General features: G+C 36.6%; 1 protein-coding gene across 3 annotated transcripts in view; it reads left to right on the top strand.

Moving 5' to 3' along the window:
* LOC150077321 (serine/threonine-protein kinase tricornered-like) overlaps positions 1–27,011 on the top strand; it is a 273,055-nt gene that overhangs the window by 148,300 nt on the left and 97,744 nt on the right. For all 3 annotated transcript variants that reach the window (XM_090386939.1, XM_090386937.1, XM_090386938.1), the window contains exons 4-5: positions 1,308–1,514; positions 11,165–11,288. In XM_090386939.1, coding sequence (XP_090243065.1) covers positions 1,308–1,514; positions 11,165–11,288 — 331 coding nt within the window. The remainder of the gene's footprint in view (positions 1–1,307; positions 1,515–11,164; positions 11,289–27,011) is intronic.

Raw genomic sequence — 27,011 nt, 5'->3', positions numbered from 1 at the left:
AAGATCCTGAGATGAATTGAGAAATGAGTGAAGGACAAGAAGTAGAGGGTGGTTGTTATAAATGGCCACCCTTCAGAGTGGGCCAGGATTATAAGTGAGTTCCCCCAGGCTGGAATTCCTTTAGAATAATTTGCACGGGCCAAACTCATTTTGGGGAAATAACCTGAATTAATTAATTCATTCAGGAGAATTATTAATTAATTTTTATTTATTAATAATATTAAATTAATTAGTTGGAGAGAGAGAGAGAGAGAGAGAGAGAGAGAGAGAGAGAGAGAGAGAGAGAGAGAGAGAGAGAGACTGACTGACTGACTGACTGACTGACTGACTGACTCTGATTTTGGTGTTTATGACAGTCAGACACAAATGTTATCTTGTGGTGTGAGCAGGTGAGAAAGAACGTGCTTATCAATGATCTGTTGTACTTTGAATTTATGGAGAAGGTTTATAGGCTTGTTATACAAGTCAATGGTGAGGTTATATTTAGAATATTTTGTTCACATCTGGAGGCTGCATTTGAAGACATTGAGCTTCTTGAAAAGTGCTAAAGCTGGATGACTCATGTGGTGAGAATAGGTTATCATGAAAGTGGCTGGAATAGTTCCAGCCACTTTTATGACAGTCACAGCTTCTGCTCTCTTTGCATGACGTGTTACTCAAGTCACATTTAAAAAATGTCTTCTTGATGTTAAGTATCTGTATTGTGGTGGTTATTTAGTTCTGTAACTGTTTCATTTAACTTAACATTTGTACATGGTTTCATAGCCTTACTTTGTATTAATACATAAATATCATTTTAATTAATTCATTGGGAGGAAAAGGATAAAATTATTATATATGTTCCTCAAAACTGGCTAATTCTTCTCTAATTCAATTAATAATAATCCATAAATAACGATTTTTATGTTTTTACATAGTTATTTCTTAATTTACATAGTTCATCCACTAATGAACTATGTAAAAGAATGGAAATGCCAATAAATTAGTATTAATTCTGATACATAATTAGCAATAATTTATAAGTAAACTGCAGAGTAGCTAAACAATAATTGAAATCCAATGTTAGTTGCAAATTGAATTTAATGCACTTATTTGATAAAAAAAAAAAAGAAAAAAAAGTTGATTTTCTTAAATTAATTCAGTTTCTCATTTAAAATTAAATTTTGCCTTTGCTTATTAAGTTTTTTATTAGCAAGTTTATTGACTAGATTATTAAATAAGTTTCTGTTCACAGAAATATGTGAACATAGAACAGAATTTTATTATTTTTTTTTGTGAGTTACAGCTTTAATGTTTCATATAATTAGAAACAAGAAAAAAGGTTACAGCATGCTGTGAAGGAAACAGAATTCTTGAGGTTGAAACGCTCTCGTCTTGGGGTAGAGGACTTCGAACCATTGAAAGTTATTGGTAGGGGAGCATTTGGAGAAGTTCGCCTTGTACAGAAGAAAGACACTGGTCACGTATATGCAATGAAAATCTTAAGGAAAGCAGATATGCTGGAAAAGAAACAGGTAAATAACATGTGCCTTTATGTTAGTTTATGTTAGTTTCTCAATGAGGTGCTGATTCCGAAGTTCAAGGGAACAGTGAAATTTAAGCAGACAATAGGCAGTCATTGAGAAGGTATAGAGCTATGTCTAAATCTAATATTTGGACATGCACCATTCACTAATGAATATTAACTCTGCTCATTTTTTAAATAATATTTATGGTCATAAATATGATTATGACCATATTTATGAGTCAATCAGAATTTTATTGCAATGTTGTTTAACTATTATGTGATATAGGAAGGATGAAGGAAAGAATGCTATGCTGTGTGAACTCAAATTAAAATGCAAAGCAGAATTTATTGGATGGCAGTTACTAGTCTTAGAATTAAAACAGGCTGAATAATACAAAATTATATACAAAAGTAAAATAAAGTTTTCAAGAAAGAAAGCTTTTGGTGGGAGGGGGAATTACTGTATATTATAGCTGAAGTTTCACGGATTTCAGCAGTTGATTTCAGGAATTTTTAAAGCTAGGGCAGACTCATATGGGACATATATCTCAAGTGAGTGACCTGATCTTGTGGCAGCAGCAAACAGAGCAGTGATAGATAGATAGATTGATTGGTTAGTACTTGGGTCAGACAGCTGTATGCTCTTGGAAGTTTCTGAGAGTTATAAGCAGCTGAACAGCTTGTCAACACCATCCTGGCCCTGAGAGAAAGATGAATTTTGCTGATCGGCACTTGAATATGCTCTGATCTGCACAGGATGCCAGGGGATTGAAGGTTGATGGATGGAGTTTGGTTTGGTTGGTTGACTGCTAGCTGTGTGGAAAATTTGTCTTGTATTCTTTGAGACTTCCTGGTTCCAGTAGAAGTAACCCTGGATGTGAGAGGAAACAGAGCCTACAGCTCCCACAGACATCTGATAAAAGTACAGACCAGTCAGAATCTTGCTCCTACTACTTAATTTGTTGTTGCTGTCAAACCAAGTTATTCACTTGAAGTATATGTACACTTGCAATCATAGCACTTATAAAACTCCAAAATCTGCCAGGACTTAGTTATTAGTGGAGTTCCCCAGGGTTCAGTGCTACGTCCATTGTTGTTTTCAGTATTTATCGATGATATTGATGGAAGGAAGGGGGGAGGGGTTATGCTATTAGTTAAGAAACACATAAAAACCAAGGAAGTGAAGCCAGTCGACATCGCTAGACAGTGCAGTGTTGAGTCAGTTTGGTGTGACATAAGCATTGGGAGATCAAAATTGAGAGTAGGAGTGTGCTATAGGCCTAATGACTCTGATGAGTATAATAAGGAACTGTACAGGGAAATAGAGTGGGCCAGTAAATCAGAGAGTCTTATAATGGGAGATTTTAATTTCCCAGATATTGACTGGAATATGGGGGCTGGTTACTCACACACTAGCAGGGCTTTTGTGAATTTATTGGATGATTGTTTTCTACATCAGCATGTTCGGGAGGCAACTAGAGGGAGTAATACTCTTGATTTGATTATCAGCAGTGATTCTTCATGCATTAAGAATCTGCAGATAAATGAACCACTAGGTGGCAGTGATCACAGTGTGCTGAAGTGGGATTTACTCAAAGAGGTAACTACCATTAGGGGTAAAGGGAAGGGTTATTGCTTCCGTAAAGGCGACTACGATGGACTGAGACAGTATTTAAATTCTATACAGTGGGACCAACTGATGATGTTACCAACAGCAAATTCAAAATGGGAAGCATTCAAAGAACTTATCTTGGAAGCTACTAGGCTTTACATACCAACTAAGAAATATTGTTCAAGGTTTAGGCCAAAATGGATGTCAGATGAACTAATGAGGCATATGGCAGAGAAGAAAAATGCATGGGATACTTACAAATTAACACATGACACAGAAGCCTATGATAGATACAAGTTGATATGCAACCAAGTTACAAAGGAGGTTAGGCAGGCGAAGGCAGATTACGAGAAATCCTTGGCAAGGAATGCAAAGAAAAACAGCAAAGAGTTCTTTACTTATGTAAACTCTAGAAGGAAGGGGATGAATCAGATTGGTCCACTTGATATTGATGGGTCAACTGTTGATGATCCTGCTCAGGTAGCTAACAAACTAAATGAATATTTTGCATCGACATTCACACATGAGGAGTTATTCAGCAAGGGGAATGCCAGAGGTGTATTCAACTCTAGCAGTAAGCTACAGAATCTTGAAATAACTGGGAGTAAAGTGGAGGAGAAACTGTTGAAGATAAACACAAGAAAGGCACCCGGGCTGGATGGGATCTATCCAGTTATATTAAAGGAGGCAGCAAAGGAAGTAAGCAAACCCTTAGCCATAATTATGAGAGCTTCCTTGGACTCAGGGGAGGTACCCATAGACTGGAAATGTGCAAATGTGACCCCAATTCACAAAGGAGGATCAAAGGCTGACACAAGTAATTATAGACTTGTGAGCTTAACTTCTGTTCCAGGAAAATTAATGGAGGCACTGGTTAAAGAAGCACTGCAGGATCATTTAGACAAGACTTCAGTTATAGCTTGGACACAGCATGGTTTTGTTAAGGGGAAGTCTTGCCTGACCAACTTGATTGGATACTATGATGCAGTCACAAAAGAACTGGATGCAGGGAATAACTTTGATATTATATACTTGGATCTTAGAAAGGCTTTTGATACTGTTGCACATGGAAGACTGCTACACAAATTGGAGCAGTGTGACATTGGAGGCAAATTGCTGCTATGGATAAAGGGGTGGTTGAGGGGGAGAAGACAGAGAGTGGTAATCAATGGACACTGCTCATCGTGGACTAATGTTATTAGTGGAGTCCCTCAGGGCTCAGTGTTGGGTCCATTATTGTTTTCTGTATTTATAAATGATATTGATGATGGTATATCAAGCTTAATGTCCAAGTTTGCAGACGATACAAAGGTTGGCAGGGTTGTCAAGGACACTACTGACACTATGCTGCTGCAACAGGATCTGGAAAGGTTGAGTAGATGGGCTGAGAGGTGGCAAATGAAGTTTAACATTGACAAATGTAAAGTACTACACATGGGAAACAGCAACCCCACAGCAACGTATCAACTCTGTGGTACTACACTGACAGTGGTAGAGAATGAAAGGGACTTGGGGGTGGTTGTGCAGGCAGATATGAAGTTCTCTGAGCAGTGCAGACGGGCAGCAAGAGTAGCTCATGGAGTATTGTCAATGATATACAGGAATTTTTCCAGCAGGGATAAGGAGGTGATTATTCCATTGTATAAGGCAATGGTCAGGCCACACCTAGAGTACTGTATACAGGTCTGGAGGCCTCATTTCAAGAAGGATGTAGAGCTGCTGGAACGAGTACAGAGTTGGGCAACAAGATTAGTGAATGGAACAAAGGGGTGCTCTTACGAAGAAAGGCTTAAGTTTTTCAAATTACAGTGTCTGGAGACTAGGCACCAGCGAGGTGATCTGATAGAGGTGTATAAAGCCTTGAATGGTTTAAGCATGCTCAATGCTGATGGGATTCTTCCTCTAGCTCAGAAAAATCACCTGAGAGGGCATAAATTCAAATTGAGTAAAGACAGATGTAGGATAGACGTGCGCAAATTTGCCTTTAGCCAGCGGGTGGTTGGTTGGTGGAACAGACTTCCATCCCTTGTGGTGGAGGTTGATAGCCTAAATAAGTTTAAGGCTCAGCTGGACAGGTATTTTGAACGAACAGAGGGGTGAAGTGGAAGTGGGTTTTTTTTTTTTTTTTTGGCTGATGCTGCATAAGCTTGCTTTCTTGCATCAAATGCCTCTACTAATGCTAATGCTAAAAAAGTATATCAAGCTTAATGTCTAATTTTTCAGATGATTCAAAGGTTGTGAGGGTGGTTAAGGATAGTCATCAGTGTGTTCTACTGGAAAAGATCTAGGAAAATTGGGTCGACATGCTGAGAAATGGCAGTTGAAGTTTAACATTGATAAATGCGAGGTACTGCAGGTGGGTAGCAGTAACCCAGAGTAACTTATCAACTGTGTGGTACTATACTCAGCAGACGAAAGCAGATGGCTGCTGCTAAGCATGAAGAGAAAGAAAAAGACTTGGGGGGTAATTGTAAAGTCAGATATGAAATTCTCTGAACAGTGCAGACATGCTGCCAAGACAGCTTATGGGGTTTTGTTAATGATATACAGAAACTTTGCTAGCAGGGGTAAGGAGGTGATTATTCCTATGTATAAGGCCATGGTTAGGCTGCATCTTGAGTACTGTATACTGGTCTGGAGGCCTCACTTTAGGAAGGATGTAGACCTGCTGGAATGGGTGCAGAGAAGGGCAACCAGATTGGTGACCTAGAAAGGCTTCAGTTCTGCAAATTGCAGCAAAAAGGCACCTGCTGGGTGATCTGATTGAGGTGTTTAAAGCCTTGAATGCATTGAGTAAGCTGAATGTTAATGGTATTCTTCCACATAAAGGGAGCATAAATTTTAGTTGAGGAAGGATGGTTGCTGGATTGATGTATGCCGTTCCTTTTTTGGGAGGGTTCACAATGGTATGCCGTACCAGCACCTTTATTAACAGTAATGTATGACATTTGGATGCAGTACATTTTGAAATTTGTAATATTCAATAAATTTTTTTTTTCACATTTATCGACTATTCAAATAAGCTCAAAAGTTATTTAACTAAAATTGCATTAATCATTTTCGAGAAGCAAAGAATGACTCGATGTGGAACCAAAAGAAAGATGCACATATGAAGGATTACAGAAGAAAATTAAGGCTACAAACTTTATATTAGACTTAGGTTTAATGTTTAATGGTTTTGCTCTGCAAGAATTATCAGACTCCTTGGACTTGCAGGAGTGCGATATACATCTATACAGGATGAATAAAAGAAATAGAAATAGTTGTACAACTTTTTCATGAGAGACAAACAGTGCCAGGACAATATTACAGAAATGCCACCAAACCTGCCGAAAATATACAATTTCACTTCGTGGGACAGATTACAGAAATTGTTCAATCAATCCTGAAACTTTCTACAGAACTTGAAACATTCAGTAGAAAGTAGGCTGCTTGATAGTAAAAATGCTGATTTGGCAGTACTTGATAGGAAATATTGGCTTGAAGACTCAAGTGACATTTGGTGAGAATGAAGTTAGAAATTTGTCAATTAAGCTTCAGTTAAATGAAAGAGATAAAAATTTGTGCATTTTGGGAATACCTAATTGAAAAGACAGTTTTAGAAAAATTGAAGCATTGGATGAACGTTCTGAGTATGATACTGATTTCATCAGGTGAATGGGAACAAGGATTTTCACAAATGAATGTGATTATCAGCCCAACCAGAGCTTCACTGATGACAAAAACAATTTCTTCACTACTGTTTCTTAAAATTGTAGGCCCACCGCTGACATGCTTTGATCCAACAAAATATGTCGATTCATGGCTGCTTCACAAACATCATTCAGCAACTGACACAAACAGTAAGAAAGGAAGTCGACATAGTGTGTCAGATGAGAACTTAATAAAAATTTGGTTTTTCTATAAAAACTTTATTATGAAATTACACACATTTTACTTATTTTTTATATACTTGTATAATATATTTATACTTAATAAACTGTGTTAATGTACTTAATTTGTTGTTCTTATTCCAAAAACATTACTACTGAAGTAACAATATCATGAAATAACTCTTTAGTTTACTTTTCATATTCTTTTAATTTTCAGTTTTTACTGATAACAAAGAATGAGTACTGGCACCTATTTATTTACAAAAAAAAAAGCACTGGATGTGTTGGAAGTTTTTCTTCAACCAGTGGGTGGTTGATTGTTGGAACAGGCTTCCATTTGTTGTTGTGGAAGTGGATGAGTTGAATAAATTCAAGGGAGAACTAGACAAATTCTTGGAGAGTATAGATGGGTGAACTGTGTATATATATATATATATATATTTTTTTTTTTTTTGGCTAGTGATATATTAGCTTGCTTTCTTGCATAATTTGCCATTACTACTATTACTGTATTTACATGATTCACTTTCCCCTGTTATGATACAGTTGCTGTGTACTTCATTCACGGTATGCCAGAATGGTATCTTTATGTATGTTACAACTATAGCCGACCGGGCTAGCCGAGTGGGTAAAGTACCTGCCCGGCAACCCAAAGGTCGCGGGTTCGATTCCCGCCTCGGGCTTGGATCAAAGTACTGCAAAAACCTTGGGAGGTGCAATATGGCCACAGAAGCCGATGCGCCAACAACTACCAAAATAATATATCAATATATATCAGTTACAACTATAATGGGTAAATAACAGTCCACTACATATTTTTTGGTTTTATTTAAACTGAAAATTTTAAACAATACGTTATTTTAGTCCATGCATTAACTATGGTGAAGTATTATGTATACATTATTGTTCATTCAGATATTGTGTTAGCAGTTTATTTCAATTATTAAGAAACTTGGTAGATTATAAATTGTTCTCATTGACAGTTGCACTCTCTCTCTCTCGATTCAAATTGTGTGTCATCTTATCCACCAATTCCTTTCACTCCTGCAGTCATCAGAGGAGTTTTCTGGTGGAAAAAAAAAAATATATTGTTGGAGATGGGCTAACTGAGCAGTGGTTGAAAATTTCCCTAGTAAAAGCTAATTCATTTTGTAATTTGAATTATCATTAATAGTGGCATATGATGCAAGAGAGCAAGCTTATACAGCATCAGCCAAAAAAAAAATAAAATAAAATGCACCCTCCCTATTTTGCTTATTCTTTCCCTCCAATAATTTTAGTTCTTCCTTGAATTTCTTTAAGCTATCACTTCCCCAACAACAGATAGAAGCTTGTTCCAGCAAGCAATGGTTGCACTGGCTAAAGGCAAACTTCCACCATCTATTTTTCAGCTGTCCTTCCTCAGCTTGAATTTATGTCACTTTGTGCTTAATCTCAGCAAGAGGAAGAATCCCATCAGCATTGAGCTTGCTCAAACCATTCAAAGCCTTAAATGCCTCAATCAAATCACTTTGCAGGTGCCTTGTCTCCAGACTCTGCAATTTGCAGAACTGAAGCATTTCTTGGCAAGAGTATCCCTTTGTTCCCCACACCAAACTCTTTGCCTTTTTCTGTCCTCATTCCAGCAGCTCTACATCCTTCCTAAAATGAGGCCTCCAAACCTGTGTGTAGTACTCAAGATGTGTCCTGACCATTGCCTTATAAAATGGAGCAATCACCTCCTTATCCCTGCTAGCAAAATTCCTGTATATCATTGACAAAACCCCATGTGCTGATCTGGCAGCCTGTCTGCACTGCTCAGAGAACTTCATATCTGACTGCACAATTACCTCTGGTCTTTTTCATTTTCCACTACCCTTAGTTCAGTACCACGTAGCTGGTATGTTACTCTGGGGTTACTGCTACACATATGCAGTACTTTGCATTTGTCAATGTTAAACTTCAGTTGCCATTTCTCACTCCATCTACCTAACTTTTTTAGATCCTGTTGCAGTAGCATACTGTCATTAACCACCCTACCAACTTTTGTATCATCCAAAAACTTGGACATTAAGCCTCGTTATTCATATTTTTCCTGCCAAGGGTTTCATTACTTTCTCTTGGTGATTACTAACTCAACAAAGAACAAGTAGATTATTCCCATTAACATAAGATGAGTTGCTGGGGGGGGGATTGAAGCGGACTAGCAGCGTGAGAGCTGGACTGAAGCTTTAATCTTAGTACACAGAAAGTTTTGAATTGCTTATTTACTTTAGTTTTCCACGAAAACAACTAAACTATCTTTTGGATATGGAGTGGTTTACATAAAATAAATTGTATCATTATCTAACTTACTACAGTACTAGTCTAAAACAACCTATCTCCCAGCCTGCAGTAATTTCCTTTAGCTTAGAAAATAGAGGATTTTCTACTTTCTATCTTTTATAAAGTTTTCTTCCAAGCTTTGTTTTTTATGTTCGAAAAGATCGATAAATCTTTTAACTAATTTCTTTAATTAACGAACTTCGCAGTGTACAATCTCGACAATGGCATTTCTTGTTTTTTGTAATATTGCATGTGATATAAAAGTATTTGATACATAGTCATCAACAGTGCCTCAGTTTCCAAAGAGTTTATCCCTTTACTAATAACTCTAATGGTATAGGATCATTACATCACAGAGGGCTGATAACTGAGTAATAGTATTCAGAGTTGTGGGTAATGAGAGTAAATTACAACCTCTCAGAGATGGGTAAAAGATCTTTTGTATTTCTGGTTATTTATTATAACTTAAATATATAGGAGTTCTTTATTGCAGAACTTAGATATCACTTGATAGCATGTTTACATTCAGACTTGTTTCCCCATTCAACAGTAGTCAGCAGTACGAACTAGGTGGTTTTTCATATCTGTACTATTTTTAATATCATTTTCTTTATTTTATGATTATTATGATTGTGTAAAATAGTAATTCTCAGCTGTCAAGGTATTTCTTCATACCTTCTGAAGGTGATAACCCAAGTTTGATTAATAAAGAATTATATTGAATATTTGTGTGATTCTTAATGTAGAAGAAACATGTGAAGGCTAGCATGTTTGTTTATATGCTATTTTTGGAGCAGGACTTTGCACTGGGTTTAAAAATTCAGATGAGATCAGAAATATACATTGAGGGAGATTAAACTTTATATCTACTTGGATATCTTCAGAATGGGTGGTGATGCATTGAAATATTTAGTTATAGCAAGTAGTGATTTTTGAGATTGTAGTGCATGGCAAATTTATTAGGATATTCTCCAGATTGAAAATCACAAGACTACAGATTTATAGTGGATTACTTGATATAACTTGTCATCTCTGAACATTTTCTGTTTGGATTACTTAAATCTATTACACTATCACATAGACTACAGGAACCTAGAAGTCTGTTGTAACATGTAACGTGTTGATGATGGAATGCTAACAGCTATATGAGCTAACATAATTTTACTTTGGCTTATGTCATAGTTGAAGAGGGGGAGTATGTAACATTGTATATTCTACTTACATTATATAAATCATGAATTTGCTTTGAATTTTGAACTGGAGAATGTTTCTTTAGTAAATTCATCAGGCTACAAGTCTTTTTTTTTTCTGTTATCTCTCATGTTAAAGAGGGAGGCTTCTTACCAATGAGATGACAATAACTACTGAAATGGCACTCTGTGATAGCACTACATCACAATAGCACCACATCATTATACTAATAATAGTATAATGCCATTATACTATTATTAGTAGATTCAATATGGGTGTGCTGCTTTATTTGTGGAACGATAGTCTTATTAATGAGAGATCATTAGCACCGAAACGACTAGTTTTTCTATCTTTTGTTAAATATATTTTATAATTAAACATAATAATAATTATAGGTTCTTTAATTTGCATATGTTATTCTTTCCATCAGATGACTGAAGTAACTATTCTGTTTGCCATAGAAATCATAAGGTAAAAATATGAATGAAAAATCAGTATTTTTAATTAAAAATATTTAGTATTCAGTATATTTAGCATTAACTTAAGTAAGGTATTAAGTAACATATTATTCACTGTAAATTTTGATTAATTTATAAGGTTACTGTTTTATGTGAAATTATCATTCACTATAATTTAAGAGAAAAAATATTTTAATTAGATTACTTAAATTTTTAACAGGTTGCCCATGTCCGAGCAGAAAGAGATGTACTTGTTGAAGCAGACCATCAATGGGTAGTTAAAATGTATTATAGTTTTCAGGATTCTCTAAATCTTTACCTCATTATGGAATTTCTTCCTGGTGGTATGCCACTGTTTTTTTTATTAATTAATAAAAATTTTATTTTCCATTATCTAACTTATCAGATATTCAGTGGATGATATATAATTTCAGCAAATCTCACTTTTCTGATACATACAGTATATTTAACCCATCAGCTGGTGCATTATTTTTTATAACTACATCTGAATGGCAACAAGACATAAATTCTCTGAAACTTTTGCCCCTATACAGCTGCAATAACATTATCAAACAATACTAAATTCCTGTGTGAAGTGAGTTCAAAACAGTGATAAACATTAATTAGACTTTATAACTTGAACAGTTCAACATATTTGGCTGTTCAGTTTTTCATTTGCAACTGGTTTTAGACTAATGGACCACATTGGAGAAATCTCCAGATGCTTTTGTCACCTTCCTTCTCAATACCCTTCCCTCCCCCTACTTCAGAGGTGGGGAATCCAAAAACAATAAATTGAATTTCAGTTTATTACAGTAAAGTTCTAAGTTATTTGTCATTCTGTTTTTGGAGTGATGAAATTTTTAAACTAATCAAGTTGTTTAGAATTATTTAAGTTAGTTTCAGGCTCCACATTGTTGTTAGTTTGGACTTAATGGTGCTATAGAGCAACTGTACCATAATGTGCCTAATCTGTGGTGAAAAGTAACATACAGTATTGAATATGTGCCAATTTTGACATCATGTCCTCTTGACAATATTGACAATTTTGTCAATATTGTTTATGAAAATCAGAAACAATATGAAAATCAGAAACAATAATGGTCCAAGAACTGATCTGTGGGCTCCACTTCAGACATTACATTAGTCTAAAGAATATCCATTTATCACATGAGTAACTATGTCAAAATAGCCTACTAAGTTAATTAAAAACATGATTTTCCCTTAAAAAAAAACCATGTATGCCCTTCAGGATGCCAATTCTATTTAAATGTCCCTGGATTGCATTCTTAATCATTGTCTCCTAGATTTATCCTTCCACCGAAGTCAGGCTAAGCGATTAAATGACTTCACTCTTAGAACTGCCTTTATGTATTGGTGATACATTGGCACTTCTCCAATCCAAAGGAATCTTTCCTGAGTCCAGTAATCTCCTCATAATTAACTTTAGTGGTTCAATGTACTCCATGGCCACCTCTTGCAAAATTACCAAATACATGCCATCAATCATACTGCAATCAAAAATACTGAGTATATGCCATTTGGTCCTTGAGGCTGGCACAGACATTCTCCATGGTATGTCAAGCTTGGTGCTACCTGGGAGTCTAAAATGCTGATGGAACTGACATTCAGGTGACACTCAAGTGAAGCAGACTGAATTTCGGTGAAGTCCAATAGTTCTGTGACAACCAAATCCTCTGCTTGCACCTTCATGATGGTGGGACTGATAGCAGCCCTGGGTATAAACCTCATGTGCAAGTTCTGGAATATGGCACCTAGTATATTGGAGGTGACCACAAGGCATGGACCAACATAAGCAGGGGTCTAGCTGTGGTGTCCACACCATACAGAGGAATACTACTTCTCTGTTTTACAAGGCAATGCTAGGTGGTAGAAGACTGATCAACTACCACCACTTTGCTTATTGGAGGCTTGAAGTGGTGGAACCCATGTTTAGTCTCCAGAAAAAAGCTCCATCAAACCCACCATCTCTTCCATTGTGCAGTGCGATTGATATCCTTTTGAGTTTATGATGGACATAATGGCAAGATCATATTTCAAGGGTGCAGCTTTAAAATGGTGATTGTAGGCTGGCTGCTAGATAGTCCACCAGACAGAATACAGTAAACCCCCGCTATTTGCGGGGGTTACGTTCCTGAGAAATGTTGCGAATACCGAAAACACGAATACTGAGTTATGGCTTCCATAGTAATAAAGGGGTTCCGTTCCAAAGTATGAAATATATAAGAAAAACTAGTCTAAAATTTTGTCTATGCATGTATTATATGTACCTTCATAATATGACTATGTACATAGACAGTACATAGTGAAATGCAAGCATATGGCATCGAAATGAAAATAAGAAACAATTTAATATTAATTGTAATATTTATTAGAAATTTCAAACAAATCTTTCAAACCAGCGTCTTTGCTAGCTAAAAAACTTATCCCGTCAGTGCTATCACCAGTTTCGCTAAAGTGTTGATAAAGGAGTTTTGCCTTTTCACGAATGATGAGTGAACTTAACGGAATTTTATTTTGAGTACGGTCTTCTATCCACAGATTTAAAGCTTTTTCCATTTTTTTCTAATTTAACATCACGAGTTACTGAGCAAATTTTTGAAGCAATTAGCGCATTTTCACGGACACTACGGCGGATTTTTTCTTCTGATTTTTTGATTGATCGTACCATTGACTCATTGATTTTATAATGTTTTGCCATTGAAGAGACACTTTCACCATTAGAAATTTTATCTAATAACTCAATTTTATTCGCTAATGTCATCACCTTTGATATTTTCACATTGCCCTTGTTATTCGTAGTCATATTTTTGTATGGGTAAAAAAGAACTTGTCCACAATAAAGGCACTTTCTTCCGTTAACACTCGAAAAAGTCTGTTTTACACTGCAAAACGGTAGATTTATCACTTGTAAGCATATCAATTTATAAATTGATAAATTTATTCAATTTATAAGCATATAAATTAAAAGCAAACGACCAAACCTTCCATGACAAGCGCATAACACATACTGAACAAGGATTAGCGAGAAACATCCACGCTCGCGATTTTGTCACCCCTCTCCCCCCACCCACTGAGCGCTGTTTTGACCGGGAAAGATAATTTTAGCCACGCCCATGTTTTTTTATGGCGGAAAATGTTCACGGCGCTTTAAAATTCACATTTTTTTAGGTTTCATTTTATATTAAATCAGCGATCGTGAATACGCGAAACCGCGAATACAGATACCGCAAATAGCGGGGGTTTACTGTATATGGGTAACTCACTCCCTAGGAGGCTTCCAGATCTTGCTGCCTGTACTCTGCCAGATAGTGACTGGAGAGAGTCCGAGTAGTGTGTGTATGCAGGGGACATTGTCAAGGCTACGTTATATCAAGGAACTGAGTATATTATTGCTTTGTGTATGCCATGTCCAAAAACTTCATTACTCCTCGCAACGTGCCCTCCCTATATTTTCTTACTACTGAATACATTATGGATAGTCAATCTAATAGAACAAACATCTGCAAAAAGATCTAAAACTCCCAAACACTTCCTCTTCCTCTTTCATAGTTCTCAGTTACAGTGTCAATGATGTCCATTTCTGCTTATGGTCTGCCAAATCCCACATACTTTTTCTGACAGAATCCCAATTATTGGTTGATTCAACCACTGCCCATTTCAGTTATCCTAATTATTCATTGTATTATTCCTTTCGCTTCAAAGGTGGTACTTATGCATATCTCCACTGATAATCCCTGTCAGGGACTCGGTAATTTGGAATCTCCTTTTTTTTTTTATCTTCTCTGCAAAAGCCTATGCATCTGTTGCCTCTATTGTCCTCTGAATTCCATTAATCTGTTGGAATTGTTTGACTTCCTCTCTTTAAAACTTGACTTCCTCCAGTCTGATTTTTTTTAACAGTGATATAATTTTCCTTGGCGATTTTATGTTCACAACTCCAGCTGACTTCTGTTTTCTAATCACACACCTGGTCCAGATGCTGAGGCTTTTGCAGTACTAATAACCTCGCACAGATTGTTCATTTACCTACCAGAATACCAGACAAATCTAACCGCATAGCCAACACTCTTGGTATATTTCTCACAAACAACCCTTCCAAGTACCGGGTGGTTATAAAATAAGTTCCCTATTCAGGAGACCCTAGTGTCAAAAAAGGTTGGAGATAGTGCTGTGAAAATCAAACGGTATGTCATTTAGGGTATGGGAAAGCGATTTGTAGAAGGAAAAAAAAAAATTAGTTCAAATTTCTGCCACCAGGGGAGAAATTGGCACTGTGAACATGAGATTGAATGCTTAACTTAGGATTACATTTTAATATCAGAACTTAGAAATCTACAGATATTGTTCTGTGTGCTTTCCTTCACTTGAGATAACATTCCGAAAACTGAGGACTGCGTGCGACACAGTTTCTCATAGCATCTCATTGGGAATGTTGGCTACATGCTGTTTAATGCTTGCTTTCAAATTGACAAGCGTCTGTGTGCTACCACGATAAACTCAGTCTTTCAGATATCCTCATAGCCAGAAACCACAGGGATCGAGATCTGGTGATTGGGCTAGCCAGAACTGCAGAAAGTCTCTAGAAATGCTGCGATCATTTCCGAATGTTGAATGGAGCAGTTCCTTCACTTGTCAACCAACGTGGGGAGGGACACCATCTTGCATGAACATGGTCTCCAAGCATTGCTTTTCTTGCAGAGCAGGAATAATGTGATCTCTTAGAAGAGTGCAGTACCATGCACTAGTTGCCGTACACCTTATGGGGCCATGAGATGTAGACTCTTCAAAGAAAAATGGTCCGATTATAAACTCTGCTGTGAATCCACACTATACTGTAACGTATGGACTTTGTAATAGTCTTTCATGCACAGCAGATGGGCGAGAAGCTCTCCATATTCAGCAGTTTTGTGCATTTACAGCCCCACGAAGAGTGAAATGTGCCTCGGCAGACCACAAGCTCATTCGAGCCCACGTAACATCAAGTTCCATACGAGCCAGAAATCATAGAGCAAAGTCTATTTGTTGTTGCTGATCACAAGTCTTTAGTTCTTGCACTACGTGAATCTTGTACAGGAACTAGCGTAAAATTATCCGAAACACTTTATGTACAGACCAAGGAAGGTTCAAGTCTCTTGACACACCTCTGGCACTACTGACTGGCAGGTTTCGCATTGCAACTGCCATTTCATCCACTATTTCCATTCCGATATGTGATCATCTCCTGCCTGGAATTACACCTAACTCCCCAATCGCTTCATATTTCTTTATTAGTTTTCAAAACCCCACTGACGTCAAAGGTCCTTTAAGTTTCCGATATTCATGTAGTGCTTCATTAGCGTTACTATTATTCTGGTAGAACAGTTTTACTAAAAGAGCACGTTCCTTTTTTGTAAGGGCTATAATGGTTATTGATGATGGCATTGGCCTTTCTGCTTTTATCTAACAGGATGTCATTTGCGTAAGCAGCGTGTCTTTGAAGTAAATGTAAACTTTTACATACGTGCAGTGCTGTTTTTCCCCTGGTGGTGGAAATTTGAACTAATTTTTTTCTTCTACTAATCACTTCCACATACCCTAAATGGCATACCTACCGATTTTCACAGTGCTAAATCTAACCACTTTGACACTAGGGTCCCCGTATAGGGAAATTTATTTTATAACCACCTTGTACATGGTCAAGGTGAGTGATCACAACTTGGTGATAGTCTGTTCTCCAGTGGAGCCTTTTCTCTTATGGCCGTTTTCAACCTCATATTGTTCGGCATTTCAAGAATGCAAAATGGGATGATCTGTGAGATTTTATTTCCTCAGATTGTGTTGGTGAAATTATATTTGTAGGAATGAAATCCTTGATTTTATACTCCACCTTGAAATCTCATCCTGTATCTAAACCTTGGTTTTCCAATAAATGTGCTAAGGCTGTTCAAGATAACAATGTTGCGTATTGCAATTGGCTTGCTTCCAAATGTCCAGATACATTTTCTGCCTACAAGAAAGCTTGCAACAATTGCAAAACAAGCATTAATCAGTCCATACTGGATTTTGAACACGCTAAGAGTAGAACACTTGCTTCTTGTCCAAATGGTAGTTGGACATTCTGGTCTATTACTAAAACTATTGGCTGCAACTTTTACCCATCTCTATTCCCAACTGTATCAAAACCATTTGGTTCTGTTGCCGCTAAAGATAAAGCTGGCCTTCTAGCATCTTACATTTCTTCTATGTATTAATGATTTTTGTAAACCACCTTCTATCACTTTGTAAACCACTTTTGTAAACCAGGTCCTGAAGGTATTTTTACAATTGTTCTCAAAACCTGTGCTCCTGAGCTCACTCCTCTTCTCTGTCACCTTTTTACACTTTTTTATTCCACTAGTGTTTTCCATTCTGCCTGGAAATTTGCTCACATCCAGCCAGTTCCTAAAAAGTGTGACAAATCCCTTCTGTCCAATTATTGTCCTATTGCACTTACTTCTACTCCTTTCACAGTAATGGAGAAATCTATTAACCGCAAACTCCTAAACTGTCTGGAAACCTATCTGATCAATGATTGCCACTATGGATTCCATCAGTATTGACTTATTGGTTTATGTTACCCATCTATATACAAATTCAATGAAAAAGTTTGGTGAAACTCAAGCAGTGTTCATGTCATTTCAAAGATTTTTTGATCGTGTTTGGCCTAAAGGTCTCCTAAATAAGCTTTGCCAGCTGGTTTTTTTTTTTTTTTTTTTTTGTAATTAGATATCCAGTTTTGTCTCTCACTGCTGGTGATTGTAGACGGCTATCTTCTAACTTCTCCACTAATGCAGGTGTTCCCCAAGGTTCAATTCTTTCTCCCCTCTTTTCCATCTTGTATATTAATGACCTCCTATTGACAGGAAATCCTTTCGGAAATCTAAGTTTTGCTGATGATAGCACACTGCATTCTACTTTCCAGTTTTAGAAATTTTGCCCTGCACAAACAGCTTGAATATCCACTACCAATTCCCTAATGCCAATCTCCATGTAATTCTCCAGTGGGGCAAAGATAGCTTAGTTGATTTTAATCCTTCTAAAACTCAGTCCTGTCTTAAAAATTTTTCCCTGCATCTAAAAAACTTGGGGTTCCCTTTCACTCTCAGCTTTACTTTTCTTCCAAACAACTGCTCACTACAGATCTCAAATCCACCCTACCAATGAATATTGTTCTCACATCTGGGAGTGGTGTCCCCATAACCTCTCTTAGGCTTCTAAACTACATTCAAAAGAGGGCAGTTAAGCTATGGTCCATTTCTCACAAAGTCTCCACTCCCAGCCTTGCAGATGTTCTGTTTCTGCTGCATGCCTGTTCCATAGATACTTCTATTGGCACTGTTCTTCTGAACTGGATTCTAAAAGTGCCACTCTCTCTTCCAAAATAGTCCAAACACATTGCTCAACCAATTAACATCCTTTTACAGTCCACCTTCAGGCTAACAGGATCAACCTTTCCTCCTCATTTATTCCTTCAACTTTCATCTTCTGAACAGTCTCCATATATATTTTTTGAAAATTGCAATCTACAGAAATTCAAGTCTAATATTAACAAGTATCTTCTCATCCTTTAACTCATGCATGGTACTAAGTGCTATGGGTTCTAATATCTCTTATGCTTTGAGTTTTCATAAAAAAAAAAAAAAAACCAGGAGCCTTACTTGCCTTTAGGCTTGAAAGTTTTTCTAATAAATAATCTGAAATTTCAACATCACTGATTTCTTGCTTTCCAGCTTTACTCACACAATCTCCCCTCACCACAAAAAGTCTTTTGTCAGTAAAGATTGATGCGAAGTACTTATTTAATTCATCAGTAACATCAGCTGGGTTGGCTAAGACTTTCCTCACACCCTGTACACAAAAGTACAGGGTGTAGGAAAGTCTTAGATAACCATCTGATTCATATTCTTCTTTGTATTCATTTATATTAATTGAGATATGAATGGCCTATGTACCATTTATGGATGGGGAATTATTTTTATTCCTGTCTTGCTCTTGGTCATTAATCTGTTATTAAATGTGTGAACAAGGCAACCCCCGTATAACACGGTACTTCTACAACACGGTTTTGCTCTAATGTGATTGATAAATTGCGGCAATACTCGCACAACATAGTACTTATATAACATGGTTAAAGAATTTCAGCAAAACCTATCATAACACGGTATTTTTGAGCTTTTGTGTGGGGAAGCTATTATGTGGGATGTAATTTTTCAACATTTCCATTCTTTTTTGTGAATCCCCGCTGTTGACTTGCACAAAAAAATTATTGGAAAATTCCTGTGTTAGATTCTGTGCTACTGAACATGTGCTTGTTTGAGGCCATAAAAAATTGTAACTTCAAAGCATACAGTTTAAGACTTAAGGCTTTTGTAAGGTTATTTTGGTTTTTATTTGATCGTTTATAAATTTTTCCGGGTATGTATTGCTAAACTTTGTTCTTAAGAACCGTATTGGAATAATATTTTTTGTTGTGAATTAAATTCCTAAATTATGCTTAAGCAAAGTAAAAAAAGCACCGCTCAAAAGAAACTTTATTTCTCTAGAATCAAAGATACATTTTGAATTGTCTTAAAAAGGAGAAAAGGTATCTTATGTTGCAAAAAAGTTTAAATTTAAATAAATTAACAATCAGGACCCTAAAGGAAAATGAACAGAATTAGAACTGCTGTTGCTGCAGGATCTTTCATTTCAGCAAATATGACAGTTCATCCCCAAGCACCAATAATTGAGAAAATGGAAAAAGCCCTCTGTATTTGAATTGACGATAGCAGTAAAAAAAATGGATCCCATTAAATGGCAATGTAATTAAACAAAAGGTACTAAAAATTTATAACCATTTAAAAGGAAATGAAGATTCTTCTGGTAATCCAGAGTTTGTTGCCAGTAAAAAGTTGGTTTGAGCAATTAAAAAACTGCTTCTCATTACATAACATAAGAATTCAAGGGAAAGTGCATACTGATAATGAAGCTGCTAAGAAGTATGTACAGGAATTTCAAAAAATTATTGAAGAGCATGGATACACACCACATCAAGTTTTCAATGCTAATGAGATACGTATTTGGTGGAAAAAAATGCCCAACAGTATGTTTATTTCAAAAAAAAAGAAAACTCCCAGGTTTTAAGGCATCAAAATATCTGTAACATTACTTATGTGCAGTAACACATCAGGAGATTACATAATAAAGCCTATGCTAGTTTATAGACCCCTCTAATCCTCGTGCAATGAATGGTAACTGCCAATTTATTTAAAGAATGGTTTCTAAATTGTTTTGTGCCAGCTGTGAAAAACTAAAGGGGAAAAATCTAGATTTCAAACTTTTATTACTAACGTGCCACACCATCCAAAAGATTTAAGTCATCCAAATGTTGAAGTAATGTTCCTACCACCTAATACAACTTCTTTAATTCAGCCATTAGATCAAGGCATTATATCTACCTTTTAAAATTCATCACATCAGAAAATCGTTACAATGGATTTTGGAAAAAATTGATTCCGAATCTATTGAAGTGATGGAGGCATGGAAACATTTTTCAGTTGTGGATTGTATTGGAAACTTTTAGTTTTATTGTTCAAAGAAGTAAAACCATCAACATTAAATGCGTGTTGGAAAAATGTATGGCCAGAGTCAGTTATTCAGGAAATATAGTTGAACCGGCAAAACACAGAATGGGTGCGATAGTAGAACTTGCTAAGTCGGAGGAGATAATGGTTTGGATGATATGACTACTGAAGACGTTCAAGAATTACTGGTAGAAAAAGAGGCTAGCAAAGTGGATTTGGTGGAAATGGCATTGGAGGTAAACCACATTAATTCAGAGAATGATAGCACAGATGAAAATTGTGAAGTACCAAATTTTATACTAAAAAGCATGCGGAAAGACATAAACAGCCGAGAAATTAGGATCTTATTTTTTTAATGCAGGATCCTTCCATTGAAAGCTAAAAGTTCAAAAGGTAGCTTCAAAAATGCTTAGCTCCATACCATGAAATTTACAAAGATCTATCAAGCAAAAGCAAACAAACTCAGATTACTGATTTTTTAATGAAAGCAGAGGATACACGAAATCTAGATGCTGCAGAAGAAAGTTCAGAAAGTCAAGATATTCTGAGATAAATGTTCTCGTTTGATTGTGCTTAGCAGCTATGAAGAGGAAGAAAATTAAATGAATATATATTATCTGACATATATGTATCATGGTTTGTAAGATGTTTGTTCAGTTATTACTATTTTTAATAAAAATTAAGTTTCCGATTGTAAAAAATGGTGTATTTTTGTTAGATTTTGGAACGTAACCCCCCCCCACATTTTCGTACTGGTTCATAGTCTTGTATAACACGGTTTCGCACTACAAAATATTTTATAGGAACCTAACTACTGTGTTATATGAGGGTTACCTGTACGTGGTTAATATAAATACATAGCTTTTGCTATGATTAATAGCATTATCTACGATCTTAATAAAAAAAAAAAAAGATGATATTATGAAGGCTTTACAACAGTCTGGATCCACTAACACAAAGCAGATTTTAACTGAACACTTGCATGAGGAGGATTAAATTTGCGATAATGTCAATGCTTGATAGACCAGATTTACTTCCTTCATTTATTTTACCTTTTAATACACACACACACACTCATACTAGTAAGTTATGCTTTTAGTGTGGAGAGAACAGCAGGTAGTGTAATCAAACCAACAGGTTAGATAACATAGAAAGGCAGTCATAAAATAACACAATTCGAACTTGCAACAAAAAGTCAAAAATATCATAAGTACTTAGTGCTGTACTTCAGATGATTTCAACATCATTAAGAAGGGCCAGCCGTCAAAACCAATCAAAATGCAGCAAAAAGTAATGCCTCTGTTTCTAACATGAAATATACATAGCATGTGGTAAAAAGATACCAGGCTTTTAGTTTATTGTTGATGTTCTGAAGTCACGTTAATCGTAATGGTACATATCATGGCTGACCCGACAGAGGCAGAGAAATGATAGATAATAAGGAATATAGGTAGTAAAGCAGTACTAAAAATCATTGAAAGTTAAAATCATGAGATGGAGCAGACGGTCAGGAATCGTACTTACTGATTTCACAAGCTGGTGAAGTGGGAACGGTCGTCCAGTGTGCTGCAGTGAGGGAAAGAATGCTATGTGCATGTTTCAATGACTGTATAGTATGTGTGTAGAAGCGAAATCAGGCATTGGAAAGCAGTATGGGGTTGACGGGGGGGGGATTAAACACAATGAGGCCACATGTCCCAGGATAGGGGAGATGGCAGAACGTACAAAATAGCATGAAAAAGACGCTGAATTTTGTATGTGGTGAAGTCAGTATGTATAGCAGTAAAATAGCAACCTGATATTGCTTTTGAAACCTAATCGTGCACAAGAAATAAAAGGGATTCAGAACAGTAAAAAGTAGTGTGAAGATGAGAGGGATTAGTAGTGCTTGGGTAGTCTGGGATCGCTAGCCCGTTCCTGAAGTAGGACCCTGAACGTAATTTCTGGGACTGTCTCATGTGTTTAAGTCAGTAATGTTAATAATGGTGGAGGTAGACCATTATATTACCATTTAGGTTTTATTACCAATCATGATGAAAATATAATTACATATAATGAAAAAAGAAAAAAATGGGAAAAAATACTCCTATGATAACCCAGGTCTATATTCCATCATATATTTCTCTTATTACCACTCCTGTACCTATTACTCCGTAGCCGAGTGGGCAGGAGCGGGAGTGCCATAGCACACGCTCTTTGAGTAGACCGGGGTTCAAGCCCCTGACTGCTGAATACGGTCGATCTGCCAACCCGCACTGGACCAGCGTGGCAGATAATGGTCCATTTCCCTCAGCATGAATTGTTGAGGAGGCTTCCACCCTGCAGTGGGTTGATAATGGCTGCGCTTTTTACCTATTACTTCTATTCTATATATATATAAATAAAAAAAAAAAACTTTTACACTTTTTTTTTTTTTTTTTTTATTTAATTTAAGAATATTCAGGCTCGTATATTTAAAGTATACAATGAGAATTGTATAATTTAATATTAAATTTATATTTTGAATATGAGTATTGCTGATATCACTAGTGATTTCAGCAATATTCTGTGTGCTGTATAGGTTTTGAAACCTGTACTGCAAAACTAAGTAGTCAGAATTATTAAAGTGAGATCCTTTAATTTTGTGTGACAGTGCATCCTGTCACAGAGCTTGTATAGTGAATTAGTTATTCAAAGAATATAAATGGGAGATTGTTCTTTCATTCCCCAGATTTTGATTTGTTAGAGTTGGAATCTCGGTGGAGGGGAAGATTGAACTCAGTATAGCTGTACAAAATTGCACGAGCATTAGTACAGGAACTCCCCGACTTACGTAAGGGTTGTGTTCCGTGGAACGCTATGTAAGTTGGGGAATTTTTCCATGCTTATGCAGCAGTCACAACTGTGCTCGCTGAATTGATTGAATCAAAAAAGAAATGTTCGACGAACATGTAAATAGAATTACTTATTTGTAAAATAATAAGAGAAGGTTACCTCAGTATAGTATGTAGAACACTTCCGTATGATACTCTCCAGAAATTAAAACGAAAAAATTGAAAAACTTACATTAGAGTAACAAATAATTTAAAAAATTTAAAAAATAACCAAAACTCAATTTAACACAATTAACGAAAATATTGCTTTTGCGAAAAAATTGATTTTTTCGTTTTAATTTCTGGAGAGTATCATACGGAAGTGTTCTACGTACTATATTGAAGTAAACTTCTCTCATTATTTTACAAATATTGATATCAATGTAGAACATATTGAGCATTACAGCACTGGTTCATACTATAGAATTATTTATTGTATTTGTTAAATTTTTTTATCTCGTGCACAGGAAAAATTACAAGTGTGCAATTAAAAAATTATAAAATTACAAAAAAAGAGAGGAGACAGAAATAACGTCAGTAAGTTTTACCTCTTGAGCATCGTTGCCAGAATCGATGTCTTCAACTAATAAGTTCGCCGCTGCAGAGGTTGAGGGCTATGGAGATTTAAAAGTCGCTCAATCTTACAAAAGAACATATTAATGGATGACTGGATGATGGCTTTTTTTCTTTTCATCGTAGATTTCTTTGTAGCAAGCAAGCAAGCATATCATTCACCCCTCTGTTAACTTTTAAGAATTGTTCGCTGCCAGGATCCATCTTCTCAAACCTCGCCATTGCAGTTTCGCGAAATGCCATTGCCATCTCTCTGGTGATGAAGCATCTCGGCTCTTCATTTGGTTCATCTTGAGCTTTGTCAGCATTTTCTTCTTTCACTATCGCTGCCTGGAAGTGAATAAGTTCTTCATTAGATAATTCCTTCTCTTCTTCCCCTATTAACTCTTCCATGTCTTTGGCATCAACCTCCAACTGAAGCAGCTCTGCAACCTTTACAATCTTATCTGTACTGCTTCATATGATTCGTCTTTTTCAAATCTTTCGAAGCCTTTTACATGCCATGGGCATATTTTCTTCCATGCGCCTTTAAAAAACTTTCAGTAATTTCCACCCAGGCCTTATTAATGTTTAAGATGCCATGGTAAATATTGTAAGATTACCAAGTCTCAAAGTAAAATTTTTTCTCATCGTCTACTGCAGCAATGCCTGAGCAAATGTTGTGCGTAAATAGTATGCTTTTAAATTACATCCTGATCCATAGGTTGGATGAGTGAAGTCGTGTTTGGTAGTAGAAATTTGACTCTCACATTCGAAATGAAATCATCTAGATGCATAGGATGTCCAGGAGCATTATCTAATAGAAGCAAAATCTTGACAGGAACGTCATTGTCTTTATAATATTTTTAAACCAATTTTTAATACTATTTAAACCAATCCTCAAAGAGTGATATTGTTATCCATGCTCTCTATTTCGATCGGCACCTCTGTAGCCAGGTGGACAGGAGCAGCAGTGCATAGCACACGTTTCTTGATTAAACCGGGGTTTGAGCCAGTGGACCACCAAATACAGAGGATGCGGAAAGGTCACGGAATGACCACCACATATCCCCGGAGCAATATGGCCTTAGTTGCTAATGCTCCTAAAAAAAAAAAAAAAAAAACAACAAGATCTATTTCGATCAGAAATGCACTGGAAGGGTGTCCTTATTGATGCCCTTAAATGCACGAGGATTTCCAGAATGGTACACAAGCAGTGGTTTTATTTTTTTTCATTTTTTATTTTTTTATGTAAACCCCAAACAGGAGAGGTATTAGAACCTATAATACTTAGTACCGTGCTTGGGTTGGAGATTGAGAAGATGAAAGAAGATATTTGTTGACATTGGACATGAACTTCTGTAGACTGCAATTTTTAGGAAATATGTATGAAGGAAGGTTGTTCCAGAAAATGGCAGTTGAATGAATAAACGAGGAAGATGAAAAGTTGGTTCTGTGAGTTTGAAGTTGGACAGTAAATGGATGTTGGCTGGTGGCGGCACGTGTTCGGACTGTTTTGAAAGAGAGAGCGGGGATTATAGAAGCCAATTCAGAAGAACAGTGCCCATGGAAGTATCTGTAGAAGAGGCATGCAGCAGAAACAGTATGTCTATGAGACAATGAGTGGAGAGACTCTGTTAGAGATAAATCATTAATTAACCTAACTGACCTCTTCTGAATGGAATCAAGAAGCCTGAGACAGGTTTTGGGGGCACCACCCCAGATGTGGGAACAATATTCCATGACTGGGTGGATTTGCGATTTATACAGAGTGAGCAGCTGTTTGGAAGAAAAGTAACGCTGAGAGCGAAAGAGAAAACCAAGTTTTTTAGATGCAGAGGAAGCAATATTTGTAATGTGCTTGTTCCAAGAGAGATTAGAAGTCAGGGTAATCCCCAAAAGAGCGATATCATTTTGCCTAGAAATCGGAGTGTCACTAAAGATAAGCATAGGAACAGAAGAATCCTTTTTGTGAGATATAAGATAAGACTGAGTTTTAGAAGGGTTGAAATTAACTAAGTTGTCTTTGCCCCACTGGAGAATTACCCGAAGATCGGCATTTAAGGAATTGGTATCAGATTTTCGAGAAATTGAAGCTGATTGAGCAGGACAAGGTTTCTCAAAATGGAAAGTGGAATGCAATGTGCTATCATCGGCAAAACTATGGATAGAATTTCCAGTCAATGGAATAAGGTCATTAATATACAAGAGGAAAAGAGTGAGAGAAAGAATTGAACCTTGGGGGATACCAGCATTAGCGGAGAAGTTAGAAGACAGAGAGCCATCTACCATCACCCTCAATGAGCGATCAGAGAGAAAACTGGATAACCAATTACTAAAAACAGTTGACAAACCATAAGATGGAAGCTTGTTTAGAAGACCTTTATGCCAAACGCGATCGAAAGCCTTTGAGATGTCAAGAGCAACTACTTGTGTTTCACCAAACCTTTCCATTGAATTAGTCCGTAAATGGGTAAGATAAACCAGAATATCACCAGTGGATCGACACTGACGGAATCCATACTGGTGATCGTTGAGCAGACGGAAGGTTTCTAGGTAGTTTAAGAGTTGGTGGTTAATTGATTTCTCCATTACTTTAGAAAGAGTAGAAGGAATTGCAATGGGACGATAATTGGATGGGAGGGATTTGTCACCCTTTTTAGGAACTGGCTGGATATGAGCAAATTTCCAAGCAGAAGGAAAAACACCTTTGGAATAAGAAAGTGAAAAAAGGCAGCAAAAATAGCAGTAAGTTTAGGAGCACAGGTTTTGAGAACAAGTGGAGAAATACCATCGGGACCTGGAGCTTTCTTAGCATCAAGATTCGTCAAAATCCTTCTGACATCATTTTGACGGAAGACCACAGGAGGCATTGAATGGAGTGTGTTGGGAATGGTGGGAGGTGTTTTACCAAGATCATTAATACATGAGTTGGAAGAAAAATGGGATGCTAGCAGGTCAGCTTTATCCTTGGGTGAAGTGACAACAGAACCATTTGGTTTGGACAGAGGTGGGAGCAGAGATGGGCAAAAGTTGCGGCCAATAGCTTTGGCAAGAG

The sequence above is a fragment of the Mastigoproctus giganteus genome, chromosome 12 (genome assembly GCF_048544385.1).
Source record: "Mastigoproctus giganteus isolate SK-2022 chromosome 12, ASM4854438v1, whole genome shotgun sequence".
NCBI classification, from domain to species: Eukaryota; Metazoa; Arthropoda; class Arachnida; order Uropygi; family Thelyphonidae; genus Mastigoproctus; species Mastigoproctus giganteus.
Note: the sequence above shows the minus strand (reverse complement) of the source record. Positions and strands in the feature narration are given on the sequence as shown.